The sequence below is a fragment of the Mobula birostris genome, chromosome 8, assembly GCF_030028105.1.
Source record: "Mobula birostris isolate sMobBir1 chromosome 8, sMobBir1.hap1, whole genome shotgun sequence".
Lineage (NCBI taxonomy): Eukaryota > Metazoa > Chordata > Chondrichthyes > Myliobatiformes > Myliobatidae > Mobula > Mobula birostris.
Window position 1 is genome coordinate 120,330,998 of NC_092377.1, and position 27,263 is coordinate 120,358,260.

Below are 27,263 nucleotides of genomic sequence, written 5' to 3' on the forward strand. Positions count from 1 at the left end.
GGGAAGAAGCTGTTTTCCAGTCTCGCAATCCTAGTACTGATGCTTCTTCATCTCCTTGCTGATGTTAGTGGGTCAAAGAGATGGTTGATAGGGATCCCCGGCAACTTTTCAGGCCCTTCGTCTAGAACCCTCCCAGTTAATGTCACATATGGGGGTGGGGAGAGGAGACCTATCTATACTACTCATAATTTTCTAAACATTTCATATCTCCCTGGGCCTCCACCCAACCAGGGAAGACAAATCGGAGTTTGCCCAGCCCCTCCTTCTCAAACATGTCCTTTATTTCAAGCATATGAGATCCTGAGTGACTTCACAGGATAGATGTTTGGATGTTTTCACTAGATTGATGGCTGGTAGGAATGGAGGAGTGTAAAAATACCTTTCACAGCATTATGTGAATCTCTTTACTTCTCTATATATAAGGGAAATAGAAATGGATATATATTTGAAAAGAGGATGAATTGAGAGTACAGGAAAGAGATGCAGAAAGGGAATTCAGGCCAGCATGGATCACCCATGACCATATTGAATGACAGGCAAGATTCAGGGTCCGAGTAATCTATTCTTGTTTATATTGCCCTCTGTTTAATGGAGGCTAAAATGCACGAGGTATTAAAAAGTAATTTGCCTACTTTGTTGCAGAAGACAGAAATTTTGTAGAAAATCGTGGACTTGGGGTTTAAATCAACAATGAACTTGGGGGGAACTTAGAATCACTCTAGAGGAACTCAGAAAGCTGAAATTAAAATCAGAAACAGATTTAATTTCACTGACATTTGTCATAAGATCTGTTTCTCTGTGGCAGTAGTAGAGCACAATACATAAAAGAGCACAATACATATATTTCTTTGCAATAAGAAATATATTAAAAATAAAGGTAGCAAGGTAAATCCACTGAGATGATGACAGCAAGAACCCTGAAGCTCCTCATCCTTTCCATGGTTGGCCCTTCAATTGAGTGCTGATGTGTTCTCCCACCTGCCCCTTCCTGAAGTCCACAATCAGTTCCTTGGTCTTGCTGATGTGGAATGTGACGTTGTTGTTGCATCTCCACTCCACCAGCCGATCTATTTCACTCCTCCTCATCACCATCTGAAATTCTGCCAACAAATTTATTTGTGAATTTATGGATGGCATTTGCACTGTCCCTACCCACACAGTCAAGAGTTACGTGAGATTAAAACGGTGGGTTAAGCATGCATACTTGAGGTCCCCCTATCTTAATTATGAGCAAGGAGATATTACAACCTATCTGTGCCTTCAGCCGAGGACAAACCTTCTGGTTCATCAATGACTTATGGTTTGGGTATGTTCTCAAAGGCACACACACACATCCACGCAATTCTTTATAAAGTTGGTGATGACTGTGGCAAATTCATTCATGTCCCAGAATGAATCTCTGCATATAATCCAGTCGACCAATTCAATGCAGTCATGTAGGCGTTCCTCCCCTCCCTTAGTCACACCTTCAAAGTCTTCACTGCTGCTCCTGCGGCCGTCAGTCTCTGCCTGTTTGCGGATAAAAGCCCTTGGTTTGCTAGATTTTACCAGTGTTGACTCCAGAGGTCATGTATCCAATAGTGTATCTCAGCACTCCACAATTCGGCAATGATTCCGGCAGATTGTAATCTGGCATGTCACATGCTGTTGTTTGAGGAAGCAGAGATGGGGGAAATGAGAATATCTGGACATTTTCAGACTAAAAGGCTGTTCCAAGTGGAATAAAATAAAATTTATTCCAGGCCATGACCTGGTCATCGTGAAATGTTTCAGATGACATTTCAGCCGTATGTCCAAATTCACTGGAAGAAAGGCCAGCTGAGTTGTGGGATCTGGGTGGTGGGGATGATGTTATATGGGGAAACTGCCTAAAATATCCCTCCCGTATAGCCTTTCTTTTGCTAAGCTGCATAATTAGAATAATTAAATTGAAAAATAGTTTGCTTCATGATTATCCAATATATCATGATTAATTATAACTTGTCTCTCCTTCAACAAATGCCCTATATATTTTCCATTTTCACACAAAGAAAATGACACGGTCTGACTCGCCATTCTCATAATTGTCTAAAAAGCCTGACCTGTCTCCCCTCAGAATCTGGTGCTCCAAGTATAACAACCCAAGTTTGTCCAATCTCTCCTATAGTATGTCTTCTAATCCAGGCAGCATCCTTGTTAAACTCTTCTTTATCCTCTCCAAATCTTCAACATCATTCATACAAAGGAGCAACGTACACAGAGCTCAGTATGTGTCCTAAACATTGTTTTATACAGCTGCGATATTTATATCATTATATGCCATGAATATTGTAACACATGCTTACTACATCGACAAAGAGTTCCCCAAATTCCATCTGCAGCAACACTCTATTGCTCTGTTTGAAAGATCTCCAATGATGGTGAAGGAGGCATAGCTCACTCCGTTCCTCTGATCCTCCAACCACACTTTCAACTTGAATTCAAAAGCTGCTGCAACCTTTTCCAATTCCTCTTGGACCAGGAGTCAATTGGACCCTGGAGCACAAGTACAGAGGAAAGAATGTGTGGAAGGTGACAACAGATTGAAGGTGTGGATCAAAATTGGGTAGAACTTCTAAGCCCGTGCCAGCAGTTACCGATTTGGGTTTAAGCAATCAAATTTCAGCCTCCAGTGTAGGCCACATCCTTACTACTGCCCTGTGCCACATGTTAGTGAGGCCAGAACTAGGAAGATTATACAGTTTATTATACAGTATGACTAAGTGTTTGGTGTAGGAGGGAGGACATAGGATTTTTGGATCATTGCGCTCTCCTCCTGGGAAAGTGGGACTTGTACAGAAAGGACAGCTTGCACTTGAACTGAAGGGGACTAATATCCTAGCAGGAAGGTTTCTTTATGTTGCACTGTGGTGTTTAAACAAGAATTGTAGGGAGATGGGAACCAGGATGCCAGAACAGTTAGAAAAGAGGTTGTGGAGGCAGATGTTGGTAAGACCTCAAACAAAGTTAGGAATCAAAAGGTTAAGCATGGCATGACAAGTGTCCTGAGCTGCATATATTTCAATGCAAGAAGTATCATAGAAAGGTGGATGATAGTCCTGAAGCTGGTTTACAAACAGAGGAAAAGTGTACTGAGGAGAGGCTGTTGAGAGGGCAAAATTGCAGTCAACAGGATGAGTTGCAATATAAAGGATGGACAAAATCAAAAAGGGTGAATACAGAACAAAAAGGGTGTTACATTTCAAATACAAATCAAAAAGGGTGTTATATTTGAATGTATGCAGAATAAGGAACAAAGTGGAAGAACTTGCAGCAGAGTTGCAGATTGGCAGGTGTGATGTTGTAGGCATCACTGAATCATGGCTGAAAGAAGATTATAATGTCCAAGGGTACACATTTTATCGAAGTGACAGGCAATTAGGCAGAGGGGGTGGCATTACTCTGTTGGTAAACATAAATAAATCAAATCATTAGAAAGAGGTGACATAAGGTCAGAAAGTGTTGAAACATTGAGGATAGAGCTAAAGAACTGCAAAGGTAAAAATTCCCTGATGGGAGTAGTATACAGATCCCCAAACAGTAGTAAGGATGTGGCCAACAAATCACAATGGAGATAGAAAATGCATGCCAAAAGGGCAATGCTACAATAGTCATGGGGGACTTCAATATGCAGGTTGATTGGGAAAATCAGGTTGCTGCTGGATGCCTGGATGCCTGCTTTTTAGAGCAGGTTATGGTTGAGTCCACAACAGGATCAGCTATTCTTGATCTGGTGTTGTGTAATGAACAAGAATCAATTAGAGACCTTAAGGTAAAAGAACCCTTAGAGTCAAGTGATCATAATATAATCAAATTCGCCATGAAATTTGAGAAGAAATTAAAGTCAGATGCATCAGTATTACAGTGGAGTAAAGGGAATGACAGAGGCATGAGTGAGGAGCTGGCCAAAATTGATTGGTAAAGAACACTAGCAGGGATGATGGCACAGCAACAATGGCTGGAATTTCTGCAAGCAATTTGGAAGGCACAGGTTATATACATCTCAAAGAGGATGAAGTACTCTAAAGGAAAGACAACACAACTGGGTCAAAGCCAACATAAAAGCCAAAGGAGGGCATACAATAGTGGGAAGTTAGAGGATTTGGAAGCTTCAAAAACCAACGGAAGGCAAATAAAAAAAGTCATTAAGAATGTAAAGATGGAAACTTTAAAAGGAAACTAGCCATATTAAAGAGGATACCAAAAGTTTCTTCAGATACATAAAAAGTAAAAGAGAAGCAAGCGTGGTATTGGTTCACTGGAAAATGATGCTGGAGAGGTAATATTTGACAAAGATATGGTGGACGAACAGAATTTTGTATCAGTGGAAGGCACTAGTAGTATGGTGGAAGTTCCAGGTGCCGGGTCTCATGAAGTGTGTTAATTCACCATAACTAGAGAGAAGGTTTTTCGGAAATTGAAAGGTCTGAAGGTAGATAAGTCACTTGGACCAGATGGTGTACACACCAGAGTTCTGAAAGATGTAGCCAAACAGCTCTTTTAAGAATCCCTTGATTCTGGAATGGTTCCAGAAAACTGGAAAATTTCAAATGTCACTCCACTCTTCAAGAAAGGAGAGAGGCAGAAGAAAGGAAACTATAAACCAATTAGTCTGAACTCAGTAGTTGGGAAGATTTTGGAATTGATTATAAAGAATGAGGTCTTAGTGTACTTGGAGGCACATGATAAAATAGGCCACTGTCAGCATAGTTTCATCAAGGGAATATTTTGTCTGACAAATCTGTAGGAAATCCTTGAAGAAATAACAAGCAGGATAGACAAAGGATAATCGGTTGAGATTGTGTACTTAGATTTTCAGAAGGCCTTTGACAAGATGCCACAAATGAATTTGCTTAACAAGCTACAAGCCCATGTAATTACAGGAAAGATTCTAGCATGGATAAAGCAGTGGCTGATTGGCAGGAGGCAACGAGTGGGAATAAAGGGAGCCTTTTCTAGTTGGCTGCCAGTGAGTAGTAGTGTTCCATTGAGCTCTGTGTTGGGACTGATTACTTTTACGTTATATGTTAATGATTTGTATGATAGAATTGATGGCTTTGTTGCAAAGATTGCAGATGTTATGAAGATAGGTGGAAGGGCAGGTAGTTTTGAAGAAGTAGAGAGGCTACAGAAGAACTCAGACAGATTAGGAGAATGTGCAAAGAAGTAGCGGATAGAGCACAGTGTCGGGAAGTATATGGTCATGCACTTTTGCAGAAGAAATGAAAGGGAAGACTGTTCACTACATGGAGAGAAAATGCAAAAATCTGAGGTCAAAGAGATTTCGAGTCCTTGTGCAGGACACCTTAAGGGTTAATTTGCAGGTTGAGTTTGTGTTGAAGAAGGCAAAAGCAATATTATTTCTCATTTCAAGAGGTTAAGAACATAAAAGCAATAATGTAATCAATAATGCTACTGTGGTACTGAGCTCACCAGTCCTGCACGAACCTCCCATCCCTTGACAGTTCAAAAAGCCCTCTCCAATCAATACTAGCTGTCATAACCTGTCCCAGACACCTTGAGAAAGGAAAGGCAAATGGTCACCAGAGTTGGCTGCACATGGGCAGCAGAGCTACAATACTGTGGAAAAACCATCAGAATGGGTCGGAACAGAGATAAAGCTAGTGTGTTACGATTTTGAACATTCAGCAGAACAGAATCTGTGATATCTGACTCTGGTACAACTGAAGGCAGGATTGAGACAGCTCACAGTCTCAATTCTCTGCTCCTGTGTAGAAAATAGCTTCAGTGCTAAGGGGAAGCTGCCACCCTACCTAATCCATTTTTGGGGTCCTCCTGTGATAAGCTGTACAGGGTAACACACATTACAGGAGTCACATCACTGTCTTGTCATCCATCAATAGGATGGGCACATGATCTGAGTAGTGAATATAAATACTTTCAGTGCATTAGATGTCAGCAGAAGCCCATGTTCAAGATGAATGTTCACAGTTTGCTTCTGGGGTCGGATCTTTTCTGAACCAGATTAGGTGTCTTCACTGATCAGTCCAGAGTATGTCAGGGCAGAAGCAGGGAGATGCATCAATATTTCAGCCTGGGTCTGGGTAGCAGATTCCCCAAACTGTGAGTGGGACAGGTGATCACAGGCCTCATCCTGCATGGTACCCTGGAATGGGAATTACAGAAAGGCTTCATCAGCTGCATGCAGCCCAACACTCATCCTTTCAGGATTAAGAGCATGGAGGTGATGCACACTTCTCCACTCTAAGCACACTAGGATCCCTTGTGGTCAGTGGACACCAGCCTCGACATTGATTAATAAGACCATGAGACCTCTAGGAGCAGCATTAGGCCATTCAGCCCATCATCCTCTCTGCTATTCCATCACTTTTACTCTGAGTCTCATTCTCCTGCCTTCTCCCTGTAACCGTTTGTCATGGAAACGCTAACTAAGGACACCAGAGTGACTTTGAGTTTCATTTTAAGAGTTTATTAACATGATATCATGGAGAGTCTGCAGCAGTCTCCACCACCACCAGAACTCTGATTTTTAGGTTATACCAAGCTCATATTTATACAGCAAGACAAGCAACTTCACATAACTTTGTTTGGCATCCCATGGTCAGTATATGATCAATCGTTTAAAAGACGTGAATAATCTCTCAGCGCGAGTCTAACAGTTCTTCTTGCTTCCTGTTATCTGGACTCATAATTTACCCCCAGACACACCCACCCTCCTGGCTCCAGGGGCCTGGTACTGTGCTTATCATCCAAGGTTACTCTTGACATGCATCAGCTGCTCCAGAATGGTCAAGTATCCCATTATACACTAGTTTTAACTATTTCTACCACACCTTTGATGCCATGATTAATCAGGAACTGATCAACCTCCACCTTAAAATATCCAATGACTTGGCCTGCACAGTGGTCGGTGGCAATGAGTTCCTCAGATTCACCACCCTTGGGCTAAAGGAAATTTTCCCTCATAAAGAGAGGAGTGACACTTGCAATTTGCCAATCCTCATAAACTCTTCAAAATACAGTGAATCTTGAAAGATTATTACAAATGCCTCCACAGTATCCCCAGCTACCTCTTTCAGAACCCTGGGTTGTAGTTCATCTGATCCAAATGACTTATCCCCTTTCTCTCTTGTCAGTTTCGCAAGCACCTTCTCTATATTAATAACAATGACACTTATGCCCTTGACACTCTGCATTTCTGGCATTCTCCTTAAGTCTTGCTCACAGAAAACTGACTCAAAATACTTCTTAAGTCCCTCCATCACTTCTTTGTTTATCATTAGTATGTCTCCAGTGTCAACTTCCAGTCTCTTGCACTTGTGCTGACTTGACTTCCCTGGTCAGCCTCAACCTCCCTTTGGGATACTTCTTCATCTTTTTGCATGTTTCTTTTCTGCGCCTTCTGAATTTTCCCCAGAAACACCAGCCATTACAATTCTGCAGTCATCGCTGCTAGTGCACCCTTCCAATCAACTTTGGCCAGCTCCTCTCTTATGCCTCTACCAGGTCACAGAGAGACAAACTGAGCCATAGATCCTGTCCGGTCGGGGAGAGTAGAAAGCAGGGGAATTAGGGTGACTTTTTAAAGAATCTTGTTTGGACCACACTTTGGATACTGTACACGGTTCAGGTCATGATGGTGTTGGAGATAGTGCATTAAAGGTTTATAAGGAATGGTCACTGCCCAGAAACACTGAATTGGCTGGGAAAGGGAAGTCTGTGGGTTGTCCTGGTGGAGGTTTGGTCAAGGGAAAATCCACCACGACGTTGTGGAAAACTGAACATTTCCATTCCTGAAGGACTAGGGGCCCATTTGTTCTCTGTGTCTACAAAGTGTCCCGCAAAGCTGAGGATCACAACAGCTCTCTGCAAAGGATTGAAGTTAGAATGTTCATTAGTGTTTTATAGAACTCAGCGTCACTGTGTCCCTTTAGTAACAACTATGCAGAAAGTGAGACAGACAAAGTTTCATTAAGGGCACTTCTTCGTCCTTCTGTCAACACCCTCCATCTTCTACACAAAGACGGAACCCATACGAATGGCAGATTGGTCATATTGCAAGCATTGACGAGGCATTAAGATCGTCTCGGGGATATCTCATTTAGTTAGTGCTAGATGTTGTCCCGTCAGATGTCATTGAACAGTGGTTGCAGGAAGCACAGAGAGCACCCCCCACCCACCACCACCACCACCACAAGAAGAAGAAAAGCTTCAGCAGACCTGCAGCTCCGTTCGACCGCTCGCCTGCCACTCAGGACCGACCAACCAATAGTATCGCAAATCAAGAAAAGTCCAAAATTCCTACAGCGTTAATTGGAATATCTCCTTGTCCATCATTTTTCAGAGGACGGGTAGAGGTTGTAGCAGTGATCGTAGTAGTAATAATACACAATCATGAGAAAATCAGCAGATGCTGCAAATCGAAAGCAACTCAGCGCACAAAGATCCAACCGCCAGCAGCGAAGTTACACTGCTATTAGTACTAACAAAACAACACACACAAGATGTTGGGAGAACTCAGTGAACAATCAACGTTTCGGGCCGAGAATTCCCGAAAAAGGGTCTCGACCCGAAACGTCGACTGTTTACTTTTTTTTAAAAGATGTTGCCTCTGAGCAGCTGAGTTCCCCCAGCATCTTGTGTGTGTTGTTTTGTTAGTACTAATAGTAGAGTAACTTCGCTGCTGGCGGTTGGATCTGTTCTATGTCCATCATTTGTCAGAGAACCAGGCGTCGCTGTCGCTGCTGATTGGATAATCATTTATCATTAGGCGGGGTTTCATCATCTGATGGACGGGAAAGTTCAAGGCCCACCAAACAGGGTCAAAACAACACTCACAACATGCTGGAGGAACTCAGAAGGTCGGGCAGCAACTGTGGAAACGATCAGTCGATGTTTCGGACCGGAACCCTTCGTCAGGACTCTTTGTCAAGAGGATGATCTCTGTCTGCTCTTTGCCCACGGAAATGCTCCAGGAGGCTGAGAGGGCTTCACACGCTGGGAGCAGCAGTAGTAAATAAAATGCTCAGAGATGTGGTCTGGTCTGGGAGAATTCATTAGTGAAGCAAACATCAGGTCCAGTTGGCAGTCAGGCTGGGAGATACATTGCTGCCCTGTTTGCAGGGGGTGGGAACATGGCGGTGAAGAAGGAGAGCCTAGGACGGCTATTCTCACTGGAGTCCAAGGACTAAATAAGGTCAGAACCCACCCCCCACCCCTCACCCCCAAGGCCAGGGAAGTCTAGCATTAGTGGGACACAAGATGAAGGTGACAGGAAAAAAAAATGTAAAGGACACACGGGGGAAAATTTTTCCACACAGAGTGTGGTGCATATATGGAATAGTGTCAGTGGAAGTAGTAGAGGCGGGTACAGCTACAATATTTCAAAGGCATTTGAATAGGAATGGTTTAGCGGGATATGTGACAAAGTATGAACATCGTATTGTAGTAGATTGTATTGCAGTCAGTATGGCTGAGTCAGGCTCAAGGGTAAATTTTCTATGTGGTGCGTTTCTGATTCCTCCTAACCTTTTGATGCTGTAAGGGATGACATCATTTTCTTCTGAACCCCAGTATATACCCCAGTCATCCTCATCTGCTGCTCAGCACTACCCCGCATCCAGGAGTCAGTTACTTGTATTTGTGCTGTTGAGGGATACTCTGCCTTGGAGCAGAGTATCAAAATGTTTGTAAGGCAGACAAGGATAGTAGAAGGAACATGTTCTGCCTGGAGGTCCGTAACAACTGATATTTCACAGGGATTTATTCTGGGACAAATGTATTTTTGTGATTCCTATAAAGTACTTGGATTAGGATTTAGAGGATGGGTTAGTAAGTTTTCAGGTATCACCAAGTTATGTGGTGTTGTGGATAGTGTTAAGGGTTACACAGGGGAATATCTTACCTAAATTTATATTCCCTTTTCAAGCTGTGCCTGTTTTTATTCCTAAACCTTTTTTTGACTCTTTGGATTCAATTCTTTCTCCCTATATATGCAAGAATTAAAAAAAACCCGAATAATTAAAGCTCAACTTCAAAAAAAACAGATTGGAGGCTTTGCCTTACCCAATTTTAGGTTTTGTTATTTGGCAGTTAATATACAACATATTACGTTCTGGATATATTACATTAACCATGAAAATTGTCCTATATGGGTCTCTTTGGAAGTCAATTCAGTTATGAAATTTTCCATTATTTCTTGACTTGGATCCTTGCTTCCTTTATCTTTAAATAAACTAACTGATAATGTGGTGAACAAACGTACTTCAGTGATTTGGATACAGTTTAGAAAACATTTTGGTTTATTTAGTTTTTCCCTCTCGAGTCCCATCTTTTCTAAATTTTTTTTAAACCATCTATAATTGACTTATCTTTTAAAGAATGGGATAGATTGGGTATTAAACAATTTCAGGATTTGTTTGATGGAGGGAATCTCTCTTCTTTTGTACAAACTTCAACGAAATTTAACCTTTCCAATACCCACTTTTTTCATTACTTACAGATTAGAGATTTCTTAGGATCTCAATTACATACATTCCCTACAAGTCCAGATAAGAATATAATAGATACAGTTTTTAATCTGAAACCCTTTGACAACGCTTCAATATCTTACATTTACGGTCTGCTGTTGGGACTGAAAAAGTCTTCTTTAGATAAAATTAAAAGAGACTGGGAAAGGGATTTACAGATTTTCATATCTGAAGAGAGCTGGATGATTATTTTAAAACTGCTTAATTCTTCTTCATTATGTGCTCATCATTCTTTATTACAATTCAAAGTGGTACATAGAGTTCATATGTCTAAAGACAAGCTCTCTCGTTTCTACGCAGATATTTCCCCTTATTGTGATAGATGTACTAATGGTGTGGCCACACTAATTCATATGTTTTGGACATGTTAAAACCTTGAAAAATTTTGGAAAGAGGTATTTCAAACTTTTCCTGTACTTTTAATATTAGTTTTAAGCCCAATTACTTGACTGCCATGCTTAGTATTATTGAGGATAGTGCTATAATACTGAAGCCATCTAATTTGCGGGTATTGGCCTTTATGTCTCTTATGGTCAGACGGGCGATCTTGCTCAAGTGGAAGGAGGCTGCCCTGCCCACCCATGCTCAATGGCTATCTGATGTTATAACCATACAACCATTTAACAATTACAACATGGAAACAGGCCATCTCGGTCCTTCTAGTCCGTGCCGATCTCTTACTCTCACCTAGTCCCACCGATCCGCACTCAGCCCATAACCATCCATTCTTTTCCTGTCCATATAGCTATCCAATTTAACTTTAAATGACAACATCGAACCTGCCTCAACCACTTCTGCTGGAAGCTCATTCCACACAGCTACCACTCTCTGAGTAAAGAACTTTTGCCCTTTAACTCTCAACTCATGTCCTCTTGTTTGAATCTCCCCCACTCTCAATGGAAAAAAACCTATCCACGTCAACTCTATCTATCCCCCTCATAATTTTAAATACCTCTATCAAGTCCCCCCCTCAACCTTCTACGCTCCAAAGAATAAAGACCCAACTTGTTAAACCTTTCTCTGTAACTTGGGAGATGAAACCCAGGTAACATTCTAGTAACTCTTCTCTGTACTCTCTCAATTTTGCTGACATCTTTCCTATAATTCGGTGACCAGAACTATACACAATACTCCAAATTTGGCCTTCCCAATGCCTTGTACAATTTCAACATTACATCCTGACTCCTATACTCAATGCTCTGATTTATAAAGGCCAGCATACCAAAAGCTTTCTTCACCACCCTCTCCACATGAGATTCCACCTTCAGGGAACTATGCACTCTTATTCCTAGATCCGTCTGTTCTACTGCATTCTTCAGTGCCCTACCATTTACCATGTATGTTCTATTTTGATCACTCCTACCAAAATGTAGCACCTCACATTTATCAGCATTGAACTCCATCGGCCATCTTTCAGCCCACTCTTCTAACTGGCCTAAATCTCTCTGCAAGCTTTGAAAACCTACTTCATTATCCACAACTCCACCTATCTTAGTATCATCTGCATACTTACTAATCCAATTTACCACCCCATCATCCAAATCATTAATATATATGACAAACAACATTGGACCCAGTACAGATCCCTGAGGTACACCAATAGTCACCAGCCTCCAATCTGACAAGCAGTTATCCACCACTACTCTCTGGCATCTCCCATCCAGCCACTGCTGAATCCATCTTACTACTTCAATATTAATACCTAACGATTGAACCTTCCTAACTAACCTTCCGTGTGGAACGTCGTCAAAGGCCTTACTGAAGTCCATACAGACACCATCCACCGCTTTACCCACATCAACTTTCCAAATAACCTCCTCAAAAAATTCAATAAGATTTGTCAAACATGATTTTTCCACGCACAAATCCATGTTCTGTTCCTAATCAGACCCTGTCTATCCAGATAATTATATATACCATCTCTAAGAATACTTTCCATCAACTTACCCACCACTCTCGTCAAATTCACAGGCCAATAATTGCTAGGTTTACTCTTAGAACCCTGTTAAACAATGGAACAACATGAGCAATACGCCAATCCTCCGGCACCATCCCCGTTTCTAATGACATTTGAAGTATTTCTGCCAGGGCCCCTGCTATTTCCACACTAACTTCCCTCAAGGTCCTAGGGAATATCCTGTCAGGATCCGGAGACTTATAGTCATAGTCATACTTTATTGATCCCGGGGGAAACTGATTTTTGTTACAGTTGCACCATAAATAATTAAATAGTAATAAAACCATAAATAATTAAACAGTAATATGTAAATTATGCCAGGAAATAAGTCCAGGACCAGTCTATTGGCTCAGGGTGTCTGACCCTCCAAGGGAGGGGTTGTAAAGTTTGATAGCCACAGGCAGGAATGACGTCCTATGATGCTTTGTGTTGCGTCTTGGTGGAATCCACTTTCATATTCCTTAAAAACACCAGTACTTCCTATTCATTAATCATCATAGTTTCCATAACTACCCTACTTGTTTTCCTTACCTTACACAATTCAATATCTTTCTCTTTCGTGAATACCAAAGAAAAGAAATTGTTCAAAATCTCCCCCATCTCTTTTGGCTCCGCACATAGTCGTCCACTCTGATTCTCTAAGGGACGGAATTTTATCCCTCACTATCCTTTTGCTATTAATATAGCTGTAGAGACCCTTTGGATTTATTTTCACCTTACTTGCCAAAGCAACTTCATATCTTCTTTTAGCATTTTTAATGTCTTTCTTAAGATTCTTTTTTACATTCTTTATATTCTTTGAGCGCCTCATTTACTCCAAGCTGCCTATATTTATTGTAGATCTCTATCTTTTTCCAAACCAAGTTTCCAATATCCCTTGAAAACCATGACTCTCTCAAAATTTTAACCTTTCCTTTCAACCTAACAGGAACATAAAGCTTCTGTACCCTCAGAATTTTACGTTTAAATGACCTCCAGTTCTCTATTACATCTTTCCCATAAAACAAATTGTTCCAATCCACTCCTTCTAAATCCTTTCACATTTCCTCGAAGTTAGCCTTTCTCCAATCAAAAATCTCAACCCTGGGTCCAGTCCTATCCTTCTCCATAATTATATTGAAACTAATGGCATTGTGATCATGGGACCCGAAGCGCTCCCCAGCACATACCTCCGTCACCTGCCCTATCTCATTCCCTAACAGGAGATCCAACACTGCCACTTCTTTAGTTGGTACCTCTATGTATTGCTGCAAAAAACTATCTTGCATAAATTTTACAAACCCCAAACCATCCAGCCCTTTTACAGAATGGGTTTCCCAGTCTATGTGTGGAAAATTAAAATCTCCCACAATCACAACCTTGTGCTTACTACAAATATCTGCTATCTCCTTACAAATTTGCTCCTCCAATTCTCGCTCCCCATTTGGTGGTCTATAATACACCCCTATAAGCGTTACTACACCTTTCCCATTCCTCAATTCCAACCAAACAGCCTCCTTAGACGATTCCTCTAATCCAGTGGTCCCTAACCACCGGGCCGTGGACCAGTACCGAGCCACAGAGCATGTGCTACCGGGCCGTGAGGAAACGATATGAGTCAGCTGCACCTTTCCTCATTCCCTGTCATGCACTGTTGAACTTGAACATAGGGTTGCCAATTGTCCTGTATTTGCTGGGACATCCTGTATATTGGGCTAAATTGGTTTGTCCCATACGGGACCACCCTTATCCCGTATTTTCCCCGCTAAGGTAGAGAGATCCTATGAAAACTTTCGTGCCGAAAACGCAGAAGCAATTACCATTATTTTATACGGGAAAAATTTTTGAGCGTTCTCAGACCCAAAAAATAACCTAACAAATCATACCAAATAACACATAAAACCGAAAATAAATAACATTAACATATAGTAAAAGCAGGAATCATATGATAAATACACAGCGTATATAAAGTATAAATAATGTATGTACAGTATAGGTGGGAAAATGAAGGCAAAATTGATTGGTGGAGGGAAAAAAAAATACGCATGCGCGCACAGTTGCCTGCGCAAGGCTTCATGGAAATGGTAGTCTTTCCTGGGGTAAAGTGTCCCGGGATTTGACTGCTACTTTTGTCCCTTATTTGAGAGTGAGAAAGTTGGCAACCCTAACTGTAAAAGACATGTTGAGGTGAGTTTAACCCTACTTGAACCGCCCCCTCGCCGGTCGACCGGTCCGCAAGAATGTTGTCAATATTAAATCGGTCCAAGGAGTGAAAAAGTTTGGGGACATCTGCTCTAATCTATCCTGCCAAAGCACTGCTGTAACATTTTCTCTGACAAGCAATGCAACACCTCCCCCTCTTGCCCCTCCGATTCTATCATACTTGAAGCAACGAAATCCAGGAATATTTAGTTGCCAGTCACACCCCTCCTGCAACCATGTTTCACTAACAGCTGCAACATCCTATTTCCAGGTATCAATCCATGCTCTAAGCTCATCCACCTTTCTTACAATGCTCCTAGCATTAAAATAGATGCATTTAAGAAACTCTCCACCTCCCACTCTCTGTTTATCCCTAATGGTGAAAACAACTTTATTATCTTTTTCTTCCTTCTCCCCTACATCCTTGGTCTGAGTGCTCCCGTTCTCTATCTCCTACCTATCCTCCTTCACACACTGTCTACTAGCTATCCATTTGTGAACTAACCTCCTCTCTGCTACTATCTTCAATTTGATTCCCACCTCTCAACCATTCCAGTTTAAAGTCTCCCCAGTACCCTTTGCAAATCTCCCTGCCAGGATATTGGTTCCCCTAGGATTCAAGGGCAATCCGTCCTTTTTGTACAGGTCACACCTGCGCCAAAAGAGGTCCCAATGATCCAAAAACTTGAACCCCTGCCCCCTGCTCCAATCCCTCAGCCACGCATTTATTCTCCACCTCATTCCATTCCTACTCTCACTGTCGCGTGGCACTGGCAGTAATCCCGAGATTACTACCTTTGCAGTCCTTCTTCTCAACTCCCTTCCTAACTCCCTATATTCTCCTTTCAGGACCTCTTCCCTTTTCCTACCTATGTCATTGATACCTATATGTACCACGACCTCTGGCTCCACAACCTCCCACTTCAGGATATCTTGGATGAGATCAGAAAAATCCCAGACCCTGGCACCAGGGAGGCAAATTATCATCCAGGTCTCCTGACTGCGTCCACAGAATCGCCTATCTGACCCCCCTAACTATCCAGTCCCCTATTACTACTGCCCTCCTCTTCCTTTCCCTACCCTTCTGAGCTACAAGGCCGGACTCTGTGCTGGAGGCACGGCCACTGTTGCTTCGCCCAGGTAGGCTGTACGCCCCAAAGTACTCAAACTGTCAAGGGGCACAGCCACTGGTGTACTCTCTAGTACCAGACACTTCCCCTACACTCTCCTAACTGTGACCCACTTTTCTGCCTCCCGTGGCCCCAGTGTGACCACCTGCCTGTAACTCCTCTCTATCAACTACTCACTCTCCCTGACCAGACGAAGGTCATCGAGCTGCAGTTCCAGTTCCCCAACACGGTCCCTTAGGAGCTGCATCTCGGCGCACCTGGCGCAGATGTGGATGTCCGGGAGGCTAGAAGACTCCAGGACCTCCCACATCCGACACCGAGAACCACAAGCTGCCCTCAGTCATACTTCCCTGCTTTCCTCAAATAACAGGAAAAATTGAAAACCAAACCTACTTTGCCTTGCCTGTTTCCGCCAAAGCCCTTGAGCCTTCACTCTGCTCCCGGCTCAGTCTGCTACCCGCTGTATAAGGCTGTGTTCCTTTTAAATCTTCCGTGTGTCACTGCCCGAAGTCACATGCCTGTGCAGTCCTGCCTCTCTTAACTCCAATGATAAGAAGCAAAAATCAAAATGGCTCTCGCCACACTCCAGCTCCGATTCTCAGACTTCCTTCTCCGAATGTTATACCTAGATCTAGAGAAGATTTGTTGTTCGATTTCTGATTCTAATGTTATGGGGACCCTTTCTGAGTTATTTTCATAATCTTTGAACTGTTATTATATGGCAAGGTATCTTTTTTCTTTTTTTTTTAACCAACCAGCTCATTTTGGAAGTGGGGTAGATTTTTTTTGATAAAATAAAATTATTCGATTCTATTTCATTTCATAACTTAATCTTTTTTTCTACATGACTGCTTTGGAATATGGGATACTGTGATTACATTACTGCGATTTAAATGTAATGCAATGTGTATTGTATCCTTGTGAATTTTGTATTTGTATTCATGCAATTTATATTATATCGATAAAAATATTGAAAGAGAGTTGATGCCTGGGTATGAGTAGTCTGGTGGTATTTATACCCCGTCATCCGTTTCTAGTGATTGGTTAATCCTCATCCAATCATGTTTCCATTACCCCATCTTGTTTACAATCGAATTCCAGTTCTTACTTTAAACATAACATTTGTCTTTGTTAAAATTCTTTCTCTCTAGTTTTATTCCAATGGTTTCCTTCACCAGGAGATCCCAAAAGCCATTGATGCAGCGCAGTAGGATGGTATTAATTACTGTTCATACTAATCAATTCATTTCACAGTGCAAAGTAGAAGAAAAGTAGAATGCAGAATAAGGTGTTACAATTACAGAGAAAGTGCCCTGCAGGGAGGCAATAAGGTAGAAGTTATAACAAGGTAGACAGCAAGGATAAGAGTCCATTTTATTTCGGCAGGTAATCATTCGATAGTGTTAAAAACAGCAGCACACAAGCTGTCCTTGTAGCTTCTTTCAAACTTTTGAACCATCTGCCTGATGGCAGGAGGGAGAAGAGAGGATGCCCGGGGTGGGTGGAGTCTTTGATTCTGCTGGATGTTTTACCGAGGCAGCAGGAAGTGTTGACTAAGGTCACAGAGAGGAGATTGTTTTCCGTGATGTGCTGAGCTGTGGCTACAACTCTCTGCAGTTCCTTGTGTCTTAGGCAGAGTAGATGCCGCACCAAGCCGTGGTGAATCCAGATAGGATACTTTTTTACCTATGGTGCATCGATAAAAAATGGTGAGCATCAAGAAGATACTGTGAGCTACTTCAACCTCCTGAGGAATTCGAGGCATTTGAGAGCTTTCTTGGAAGTGATGCTAATGTGGGTGGACTACAGCAGGGGTACTGGTGATGTTCACTCCTGGTAACTTGAATCTCTGAACATCAGCATCTTTGATGTAGACAGGAACCTGTACACTGCTCCTGTTTCTCCAGTCAGTCATCAGCTCTTTCATTCTGTTGGCATTGAGGGAAAAGGTTGTAATCATGACACCAGGTCACTGGGCCCTCTATCTCCTTCCTGTACTCCAGATCGTTGTTATTTGAGATACAAACTCGTAGATGGCCACACAGTCATGAGTGTACAGGGAGTGGAATGTGGGGCTGTGAACACAGTCTGTGGACTACTGAACTAAAAACCACCAGATCAACCTTGAGATCCATTACACACTACAAAGCAGGTGACCCTGACCTTGACAAAAAAACAAGATAGGACCTCAGTTCTGGTTTTGAGAATAATGTGACAGAGGTTACTGCCTGTCGCTACTGATTGTGAGCTGTTGGTTAAGAAGTCACTGATCTAACTGAGGTGTTGATAACCAGCTCTGTTTGGAGATATGTTTGTTTGGAATTATGGTACTGAAAAAAAAACTGTAATGGCAACCAATCTCTACAGTTCGTGTTCTTACTGTCCTGATGCTCCAGGGATTGAGTACAGGGCCTGGGAGATGGTGGTTACCAGAGAACATTTACGGTGGTAGGTGAATTGCAGTGGGTTGAGGTTGTCTGGGAGCCTAGAGTTAATATGCGTCATGACAAACCTCTCGAACCACCTCATAATGGTGGATGTCAGAGGCACTAGATGACAGTCCCAAATGTGTACAGAGAGTAGAGTAGGGGCTGAGCATGCAGCCCTGTGAAGAATCAATGTTCTGAATAATCGTGGTGTTTGTGTTGCTTCCTGTCCTTTCTGAGTGTGCTCTGTTGGTCGGGAAGTTAAAGATCCAGTTGCTGAGGGAGGCATTGACTCCCAGATCTGAGTGTTTGGTGATGAGCGTGCTTGGAGTTCTGGTACTGAAGGCAGAATGGTAGACAACAAACAACAGTCTGGCATGGGTGTCTGTACTGTTAAATTGCCCCGGAATTGAGTATAGAATGCGGGGAGGGGATGATGGCACACATCGTGCACATATGGACATGTTGCAGTGGTAGGCAAATCATAATGAGTTGAGATTGTCTGGAAAACTAGATTAGATTGAACCATGACCAATACTTCAAAGCACTTTGTGATGATAATGTCAGAGCTATCAGTCTGTAATCGGTAAGAGACACAGTACTGTGTTTTGCTTAGTTACCAGTGGTCTTCCTAAAGTGGGTGAAAAGATCAAATTGCAGCAGTAAGTGGTTAAAAATACCTCCAAATAACCCTGCCAGCTGATCCGCACATGATCTCAGGATATGGGCAGGAACACCATCCAGGTCAGGTGCTTTCTGTGAGTTCACCCTCCGGAATACTGATCCTATGTTTACAATGGTGACTGTAGATTCAGGTACTCTGGAGTCTGTCGGTTGGGTGGTGACTTCTGTTCAAAGTGTGTATAGAACATGTAAAACTCATCTGGAATGTATGTTCTTGACCACAATGCTGCCCAAATTCATTTTGAAGTCTGTTCTAGCATGTAAGCCCTGACATAACAGACATCATATTGGAACTTGATTTTACACTGGCATTATCTCATGGCATCACTGATTACTTTCCTGAGGTCGTATCTTGGTTTCTTGTCAAGGTCAGGGTCACCCGCTTTGTAGTGTGTAATAGATCTCGAGGTTCATCCAGTGGTTTCTGGTTTGGGAACACCAGATTGGCAAAAGGCTGTGCTGCCAAGAAAGATTAAAGAGTTTGTGTCTGCATTGCTTAGACTTCAGAAGAACGAGGGTGAACTTATTCAAATGTCTAAGACTCTGTTTTGGTAGGGAAGATGTTGGATGATTCAATCAGGGTCTGGAACAAGAGAAATAACTATAGATAATGGTCTGGTGGTTTCAAACTGATGTATCAGAACTTCTTTAGGCAGAGGGTAGTGAAGATCTGCGTGTGGAGACTGAATCGGGGGGGGATGAAGTGGAGGGGCGGGAGTGAACACTTGATGGCTGGAGAAGCAGAGAAGATGGAGAAAGGTGACAGAAGAGGAATGAAGACCAGCACAGATCAGTCCTGACACAAATCTGATGACACAACAGTGGTGGGGCCCATCACCAACAACAACGAGATGGTCTACAGAAAAGAGGTGGAAGAGCTCGAGGCCTGGTGCCAGGCAAATAACCTCTTCATCAATGTCAACAAGACAAAAGAGATGGTTACTGGGGAGAATTCACACCCTCTATATATCGGTTACAGTCTGGCAGAAACTTGAGCAGTTTCAGAGTCCTGGGAATGCACATCTCACATGGTCCCAGAACACATCCTCCACAGGAAAGCTCACCAATGCCTCTACTTTCTGAGAGGCTGAAGAGAGCTGGTCTGTGCACATCTATACTCACATCCCTCCGCAGATGCACAGTAGAGATGCACCAGTTCTTCAATAGGTTTGACAGTTGCCCTCCTCTGCACACCAGCCCATGTACAAAGGCACCCAATGCTCCCTCAGTGCCAACACCTCTCCTCCACCCTCCTCCCCCTACAGTTCAACACATGGATGAACAACACAGTTTACTGTTATCTCCACACCTCCTTCCCCTGCACCTATCACCCACACCTCCACCTACCAAATACCTTATTCATTCATCCATCCCCACTTATCTCCCTTCTGGCACTTACCCTTGTAAGCAGAACAAATGCTACATCTGCTCCGACACCTCCTCCCTTACTACCATTCAGGGCCCCAAACAGTCCTTTCAGGTGAGGTGACACTTCACCAAAAAGTCTGTCAAGGTCATATACTGTGTCTGGTGCTCCCGGTGTGGCCTCCTGTATATCGGTGAGACCTGACGTAGATTGGGCGATCGCTTCACTGAGCATCTGCGCTCTGTTCGCCGTAGGAACACCCATTTTAATTCCACCTCCCATTCCCATTCAGATACGTCCATCCACGCCATATACTCCGCTTGGGTTCCTCCAACCTGATGGAATGAACATCAATATCTCAAACTTATGATAATGCCCCCTTTCAGAATTTGGTTCTTGATCCTCCAAAATATTCCGCATGGAATTTAAACTGGAGGTGGTGGAGGGTGGACTGAAGAAGGAGATTTTTGAAGAAGAAAAGCACCTACCATTTCCCAACCCCTTTCCCTTCTCTCACCTTATCTCCTTGCCAGGCCATCGGCTCCCACTGGTGCTCCTCCCCCCTTTTTCTTTCTTTCATGGCCTCCTGTCTCTTTCACCAATCAACTTCTCCGCTCTTTGTCCTGACGAAGGGTCTCGGCCTGAAACGTTGACTGCACCTCTTCCTCGGATCGGGTCCTGAATATTCTAAAGGAGGAGGGTGAGCAGCCAGTTGTCTTGGTACATGTTGATACCAATGACATAGATAGGACAAAGGAGGAGGTCCTGAAGAGAGATTTCCAGGAGCTAGGAAGGAAGCTGAGAAGCAGGACCTCCAGGGTAGTAATCTCGGGATTGCTACCTGTGCCACGTGCTAGCGAGGGCAAGAGTAGTCGGATCAGGCAGATGAATGCCTGGCTGAGAGACTGGTGTAGCGGGCAGGGCTTCAGATTCTTGGTGAATTGGGATCTCTTCTGGGGAAAGTATGACCTGTTCAAAAAGGACAGGTTACACCTGAACCCGAAGGGGATCAATATCCTGGCGGGAAAGTTTAATAGAGCTGTTAGGGAGGGTTTAAACTAATTTGGCAGGGGGATGGGAACCGGAATGATAGAGCAGAGGAAGGGGAAAACAGAAATAAATCGAAGATAGTGAGCAGTAAAGATGTCAGGAAAGACAGGCAGGTGACGGGGCAAATTTTAGCCATTGGGATGAGTTGCAGTGAAATCAAAGCACAAAGTATCAAATACTGGTCTTAAGGTGTTGTACTTAAATGCACGCAGCATAAGGAATAAGGTGGATGATCTTGTTGTACAGCTACAGATTGGCAGGTATGATATTGTGGCCATCACTGAGACCTGGCTAAAGGATGCATGTCTCTGGGAGCTGAACGTCCAAGGATACACGGTGTATCGGAAGGATAGGAAGGTAGGCAGAAGGGAAGGCGTGGCTTTATTGGTAAGAAATGATATTAAATCATTAGAAAGAGGTGATATAGGATTGGAAGGTGCAGAATCTTTATGGGTTGAGCTAAGCAATAGCAGGGGTAAAAGGACCCTGATGGCAATTATTTATAGGCCTCCAAACAGCTGCAGTGATGTGGACTACAAATTACAACTGGAAATAGAAAAGGCTTGTCAGAAGGGCAGTGTTATGATAATTGTGGGGGATTTTAACATGCGAGTAGATTGGAAAAATCAGGTCGGCACTGGATCTCAAGAGAGAGAATTTGTAGAATGTCTGCGAGATGGCTTTTTAGAACAGCTTGTTGTTGAGCCCACTAGGGGATCGGCTGTACTGGATTGGGTATTGTGTAATGAACCGGAGGTGATTGGAGAGATTGAGGTGAAGGAACCCTTAGGAGGCAGTGATCATAACATGATTGAGTTCACCGTGAAATTAGAAAAAGAGAAGCCGAAATCTGATGTGTCGGTGTTTCAGTGGAGTAAAGGAAATTACAGTGGCATGAGAGAGGAACTGGCCAAAGTTGACTGGAAAGAGACACTGGCGGGAAAGACAGCAGAGCAGCAGTGGCTGGAGTTTATGCGAGAAATGAGGAATGTGCAAAACAGGTATATTCCAAAAAAGAAGAAATTTTCGAGTGGAAAAAGGATGCAACCGTGGTTGACAAGAGAAGTCAAAGCCAAAGCTAAAGCAAAGGAGAGGGCATACAAGGTAGCAAAAATTAGTGGGAAGACAGAGGATTGGGAAGTTTTTAAAACCTTACGAAAGGAAACCAAGAAGGTCATTAAGAGAGAAAAGATTAACTATGAAAGGAAACTAGCAAATAATATCAAAGAGGATACTAAAAGCTTTTTCAAGTATATAAAGAGTAAAAGACAGGTGAGAGTAGATATAGGACCGATAGAAAGTGATACTGGAGAAATTGTGATGGGAGATGAGGAGATGGCAGAGGAACTGAACAAGTATTTTGCATCAGTCTTCACTGAGGAAGACATCAACAGTATACCGGACACTCAAGGGTGGCAGGGAAGAGAAGTGTGCGCAGTCACAATTACGACAGAGAAAGTACTCAGGAAGCTGAATAGGCTAAAGGTCGATAAATCTCCTGGACCAGATGGAATGCACCCTCATGTTCTGAAGGAAGTAGCTGTGGAGATTGCGGAGGCACTAGCGATGATCTTTCAAAAGTCGATAGATTCTGGCATGGTTCCGGAAGACTGGAGGATTGCAAATGTCACTCCGCTATTTAAGAAGGGGGCAAGGAAGCAAAAAGGAAATTATAGACCTGTTAGCTTGACGTCGGTGGTTGGGAAGTTGTTGGAGTCGATTGTCAAGGATGAGGTTACAGAGTACCCGGAGGCATATGACAAGATAGGCAGAACTCAGCATGGATTCCTTAAAGGAAAATCCTGCCTGACAAACCTATTACAATTTTTTGAGGAAATTGCAAGTAGGCTAGACAAGGGAGATGCAGTGGATGTTGTATATTTGGATTTTCAGAAGGCCTTTGACAAGGTGCCACACATGAGGCTACTTAACAAGATAAGAGCCCATGGAATTACAGGAAAGTTACATACGTGGATAGAGCGTTGGCTGATTGGCAGGAAACAGAGAGTGGGAATAAAGGGATTCTATTCTGGTTGGCTGCTGGTTACCAGTGGTGTTCCACAGGGATCAGTGTTGGGGCCGCTTCTTTTTACATTGTACATCAACGATTTGGATTATGGAATAGATGGCTTTGTGGCTAAATTTGCTGACGATACGAAGATAGGTGGAGGGGCTGGTAGTGCTGAGGAAATGGAGAGTCTGCAGAGAGACTTGGATAGATTGGAAGAATGGGCAGAGAAGTGGCAAATGAAGTACAATGTTGGAAAGTGTATGGCTATGCACTTTGGCAGAAAAAATAAACAGGCAGACTATTATTTAAATGGGGAAAGAATTCAAAGTTCTGAGATGCAACGGGACTTGGGAGTCCTCGTACAGGATACCCTTAAAATTAACCTCCAGGTTGAGTCAGTAGTGAAGAAGGCAAATGAAATGTTGGCATTCATTTCTAGAGGAATAGAGTATAGGAGCAGGGATGTGATATTGAGGCTCTATAAGGCGCTGGTGAGACCTCACTTGGAGTACTGTGGGCAGTTTTGGTCTCCTTATTTAAGAAAGGATGTGCTGACATTGGAGAGGGTACAGAGAAGATTCACTAGAATGATTCTGGGAATGAGAGGGTTAACATATGAGGAACGTTTGTCTGCTCTTGGACTGTATTCCTTGGAGTTTAGAAGAATGAGGGGAGACCTCATAGAAACATTTCGAATGTTAAAAGGCATGGACAGAGTGTATGTGGCAAAGTTGTTTCCCATGATGGGGGAGTCTAGTACGAGAGGGCATGACTTCAGGATTGAAATGCGAAGAAATTTTTTTAGTCAGAGGGTGGTGAATCTATGGAATCTGTTGCCACGGGCAGCAGTGGAGGCCAAGTCATTGGGTGGATTTAAGGCAGTGATTTTTAGGTATCTGAGTAGCCAGGGCATCAAAGGTTATGGTGAGAAGGCGGGGCAGTGGGACTAAATAGGATAAAATGGATCAGCTCATGATAAAATGGCGGAGCAGACTCGATGGGCCGAATGGCCTACTTCCGCTCCTTTGTCTTACGGTCTTATGGTCTTCCTAGAGATGCTGCCTGGCCTGCTGCGTTCACCAGCAACTTTGATGTGTGCTCCCCGCTCTTTATTCATTCTTCCCCCTCCAGGTTTCACTGTCGCCTGGAGTTTCTCTCTCCTCTCCCCAACCTTTTTAATGTATTCCTCATCATTTTTCTCCAGTCCTGCTGAAGGGTCTCGGCCTGAAACGTCGATTGTACTTCTTTCCATAGATGCTGCCTGGCCTGCTGAGTTCCTCCAGCATTTTGTGTGTGTTTCTCGGGTTTCCAGCATCTACAGATTTTCTCTTTTTTGTGCTGAGACAATTCTTGTTCTGGATCGATCCTGCGCCCCTGCAACAGAACGTCTCGGCGCCACGGGGCGGGGCTGTAGCCCAGATCCCGCCTCTATGCCATGACAGGCGGTCAGATCGACCAATGACAGTCGGTGGAGGGTCAAAGTATTGCTGTCCATTCACAGAGAGCTATCGTGCTGACTGCCAGCTCCTCAGACGAATAGAATTAGAGTATGGTGGAAGGACCCGCCCCCGTGTCCGAGAGCGTAAACACGGAAATGACGAAACAGTAAGTGCGGGGAATAAGTGCAGGATGGAGATTCGGTGCAACGGTGGGTGAGGGTGACAGGGCGGTGGGTGAGGGGAAGGAGGAGTCGGTGAGTGTGGGAGAACAAGGCGGAGCGACAGGAAGAGGGGTCGGATGGGGTGAGGGAGAGGCGTTCGGGGAAGGAGAGGGAGGGCGGTGTGATGGGGCGAGATAAGGATATTTGACAGAGGGAGAGGACTGAGACTGAGTAAGGACAGAGTTTGTGGCGAGAGCGTTGGGTGAGTGACAATGGGGAAAGGGATGGGGGATATTCACCGCCCACATACCTCCATTCCCACGCTCCTCACCTCTCCATCCCAATCTCTACCATTCCCTACTGCCCCCACACTTTCCACTCTTTTAACCCCACTATCTACCCCCACTACACTCTCATCTACCCGTCTGTAACATCCTACCCCACATGTAGGAGAAGTGAGACTGGGTGCATCTCTGGGCGACACTCTGAGACTGGGTGATAAACTCGCACTCTGTGTTTCACAATGCAGTGTTACGGTGGGGGAGAGATCCATGAGAAGATTATGAAGGAGCTGGACATCTCCCATTGCGAAGGGCCAGGGGTTCCTTGCGTTCTCTTGGTCTACAAAGTGTCTCATGAAATTCAGGATATTTGAAATGCCCTTCACTGGGTCACAAGTAAATACTTAAAGACCATGAGAAATAGGAGCAGAATTAGGCCATTTGGCCCATCAAGTCTACTCCACCATTTCATCACACTCTTCATATGACAAACCTTTCAATCTTGGAATTGTTTTCATGAATGTCCTCTGCATTGTCAGCACATCCCTTCTTATAAAAGGGGCCCAAAACCACTCACAATTTTTCAAGTGAGGCCTCATCAGTGCTCTATAAAGCCTCAATATTACATACTTGCTATTATATTCTAGTCCTCTTGAAATGAATGCTAACATTGCACTTGCCTTCCTCACCAATGACTCAAACTGCAAATTAACCTGCACAAGGTCTCCCAAGTCCTCAGATTTTTGAATTTTCTCACTAGTTAGAAAGTAGTCTACCTGTTTATTTCTTCTAGCACAGGTGAAGTCATTGAGTGATAACATTTCCTTGAAAATCCTTCTGTAGTGTTGTCATGCAGTGTGTTGAAACTCTTGACTAAACACTAAGTTAAACCGGAGCCAATGCAGACAGAGTCGTAGTAAGGTTAACCATTTACTATTCACTCTTCCACATTAACATCGTATGGTGCAAACTGTTGATAAAAAAATACAAGCATATACAGCGTCTGTTTCATTCTGGAGACCACGCGCGCTCTCTTAGCGAGTGTCTCCAGCCGCGCCGAGTAGCGTGCGAGGGGGTCGCTTTAAACCGCCATCGGGCTCGAGCCCAACCCGAGTTTGGAATTGCAAAGTCGACATGCGCGTTGCCCCAACTGCTGCTTCCTTAACAGAAACTGCGTTGATATTTTTACTTCAAATACACTCCTATGAACTTACGGCGTTGCTTGCATAATGTTTCTCCATGGGTAGAAATGGAACTCCCCACGATCATGCTGCATGCATTGCACCCACCTTCACACCTTTTCCAAACCGGAGGCTACACATAAGACATGGTGAAACCGGAGGTGACGTCATCACATGCTGCGATATACCATAGATAATGAATTTACCTTTGTTAGACTGTAACATAATCAACAACCTTTGACTTTACTAGAAAATAGTTACAAACAAATCATTTAAAACATAGACCCAACAAAGTCAAATAAAGGCCTTAATGGCAACACACCTTCCCTTTTGGGGACTTCTGATCTCTGCTGGCTCTTCCCTACCTAAGGAGCACACTAACACTGTGTGTGTTCCTTGGGATTGAATCACTTATGAATCAGGGCATGCACTGATGCAATAACTTTCTGCAGATGATAATGTCCTGCCCAGTTGTATCTGTTGAGGGGACAGATGTTATTGTTGTGATGGGAGATGTGTATTGGTGCACAGCAAGCTCCCACAAACATCAGTGACGCAATCTGCCAAGTATTGTGATGCAACATTGTCTGGGACACACTTGGGCTCCCTCGCTCTGTGTGAAATGGTGTATGTGGATCTTTCTGTGCAACTGATAGGGGGTCTGGTGATTGGGCTGAAAATCCCTGTGCTGTACCTCCTGTGGGACGTGAGTGCCTGTAGTGGGGGTGTGAGGACTGCCTTGTACACAGACAGCATCACCACAACACCACCCGGGCACACAGGGGGCAAGAGGGTGGGCACAGCCCTGGGTGGAAGATGCTGCTGTACCCTGAGAGACACACAGCCCTCCCGCGGCATCACCCAGCT

General features: G+C 43.6%; 2 protein-coding genes across 20 annotated transcripts in view; one reads left to right on the top strand and one right to left on the bottom strand.

Annotated features, from left to right (window-relative positions):
• LOC140201636 (uncharacterized) overlaps positions 1–16,310 on the bottom strand; it is a 121,943-nt gene extending 105,633 nt beyond the window's left edge. For 13 of the 14 annotated variants that reach the window (XM_072266046.1, XM_072266054.1, XM_072266052.1 and 10 more), the window contains exon 1: positions 8,221–8,493. The gene's annotated coding sequence lies outside the window, so the exon portion shown is untranslated. Of the gene's footprint in view, positions 1–8,220; positions 8,494–16,190 lie in introns of those variants that run through there. The other variant, XM_072266047.1, reaches the window with a different exon arrangement.
• LOC140201635 (uncharacterized) overlaps positions 1–27,263 on the top strand; it is a 108,152-nt gene that overhangs the window by 29,963 nt on the left and 50,926 nt on the right. For 3 of the 6 annotated variants that reach the window (XM_072266036.1, XM_072266037.1, XM_072266043.1), the window contains exon 1: positions 24,953–24,982. The exons of 1 other annotated variant lie outside the window; for it this stretch is intronic. In XM_072266036.1, coding sequence (XP_072122137.1) covers positions 24,964–24,982 — 19 coding nt within the window. In that variant the 5' untranslated portion in view covers positions 24,953–24,963. 2 more of the 6 variants (XM_072266039.1, XM_072266040.1) reach the window with 2 other exon arrangements.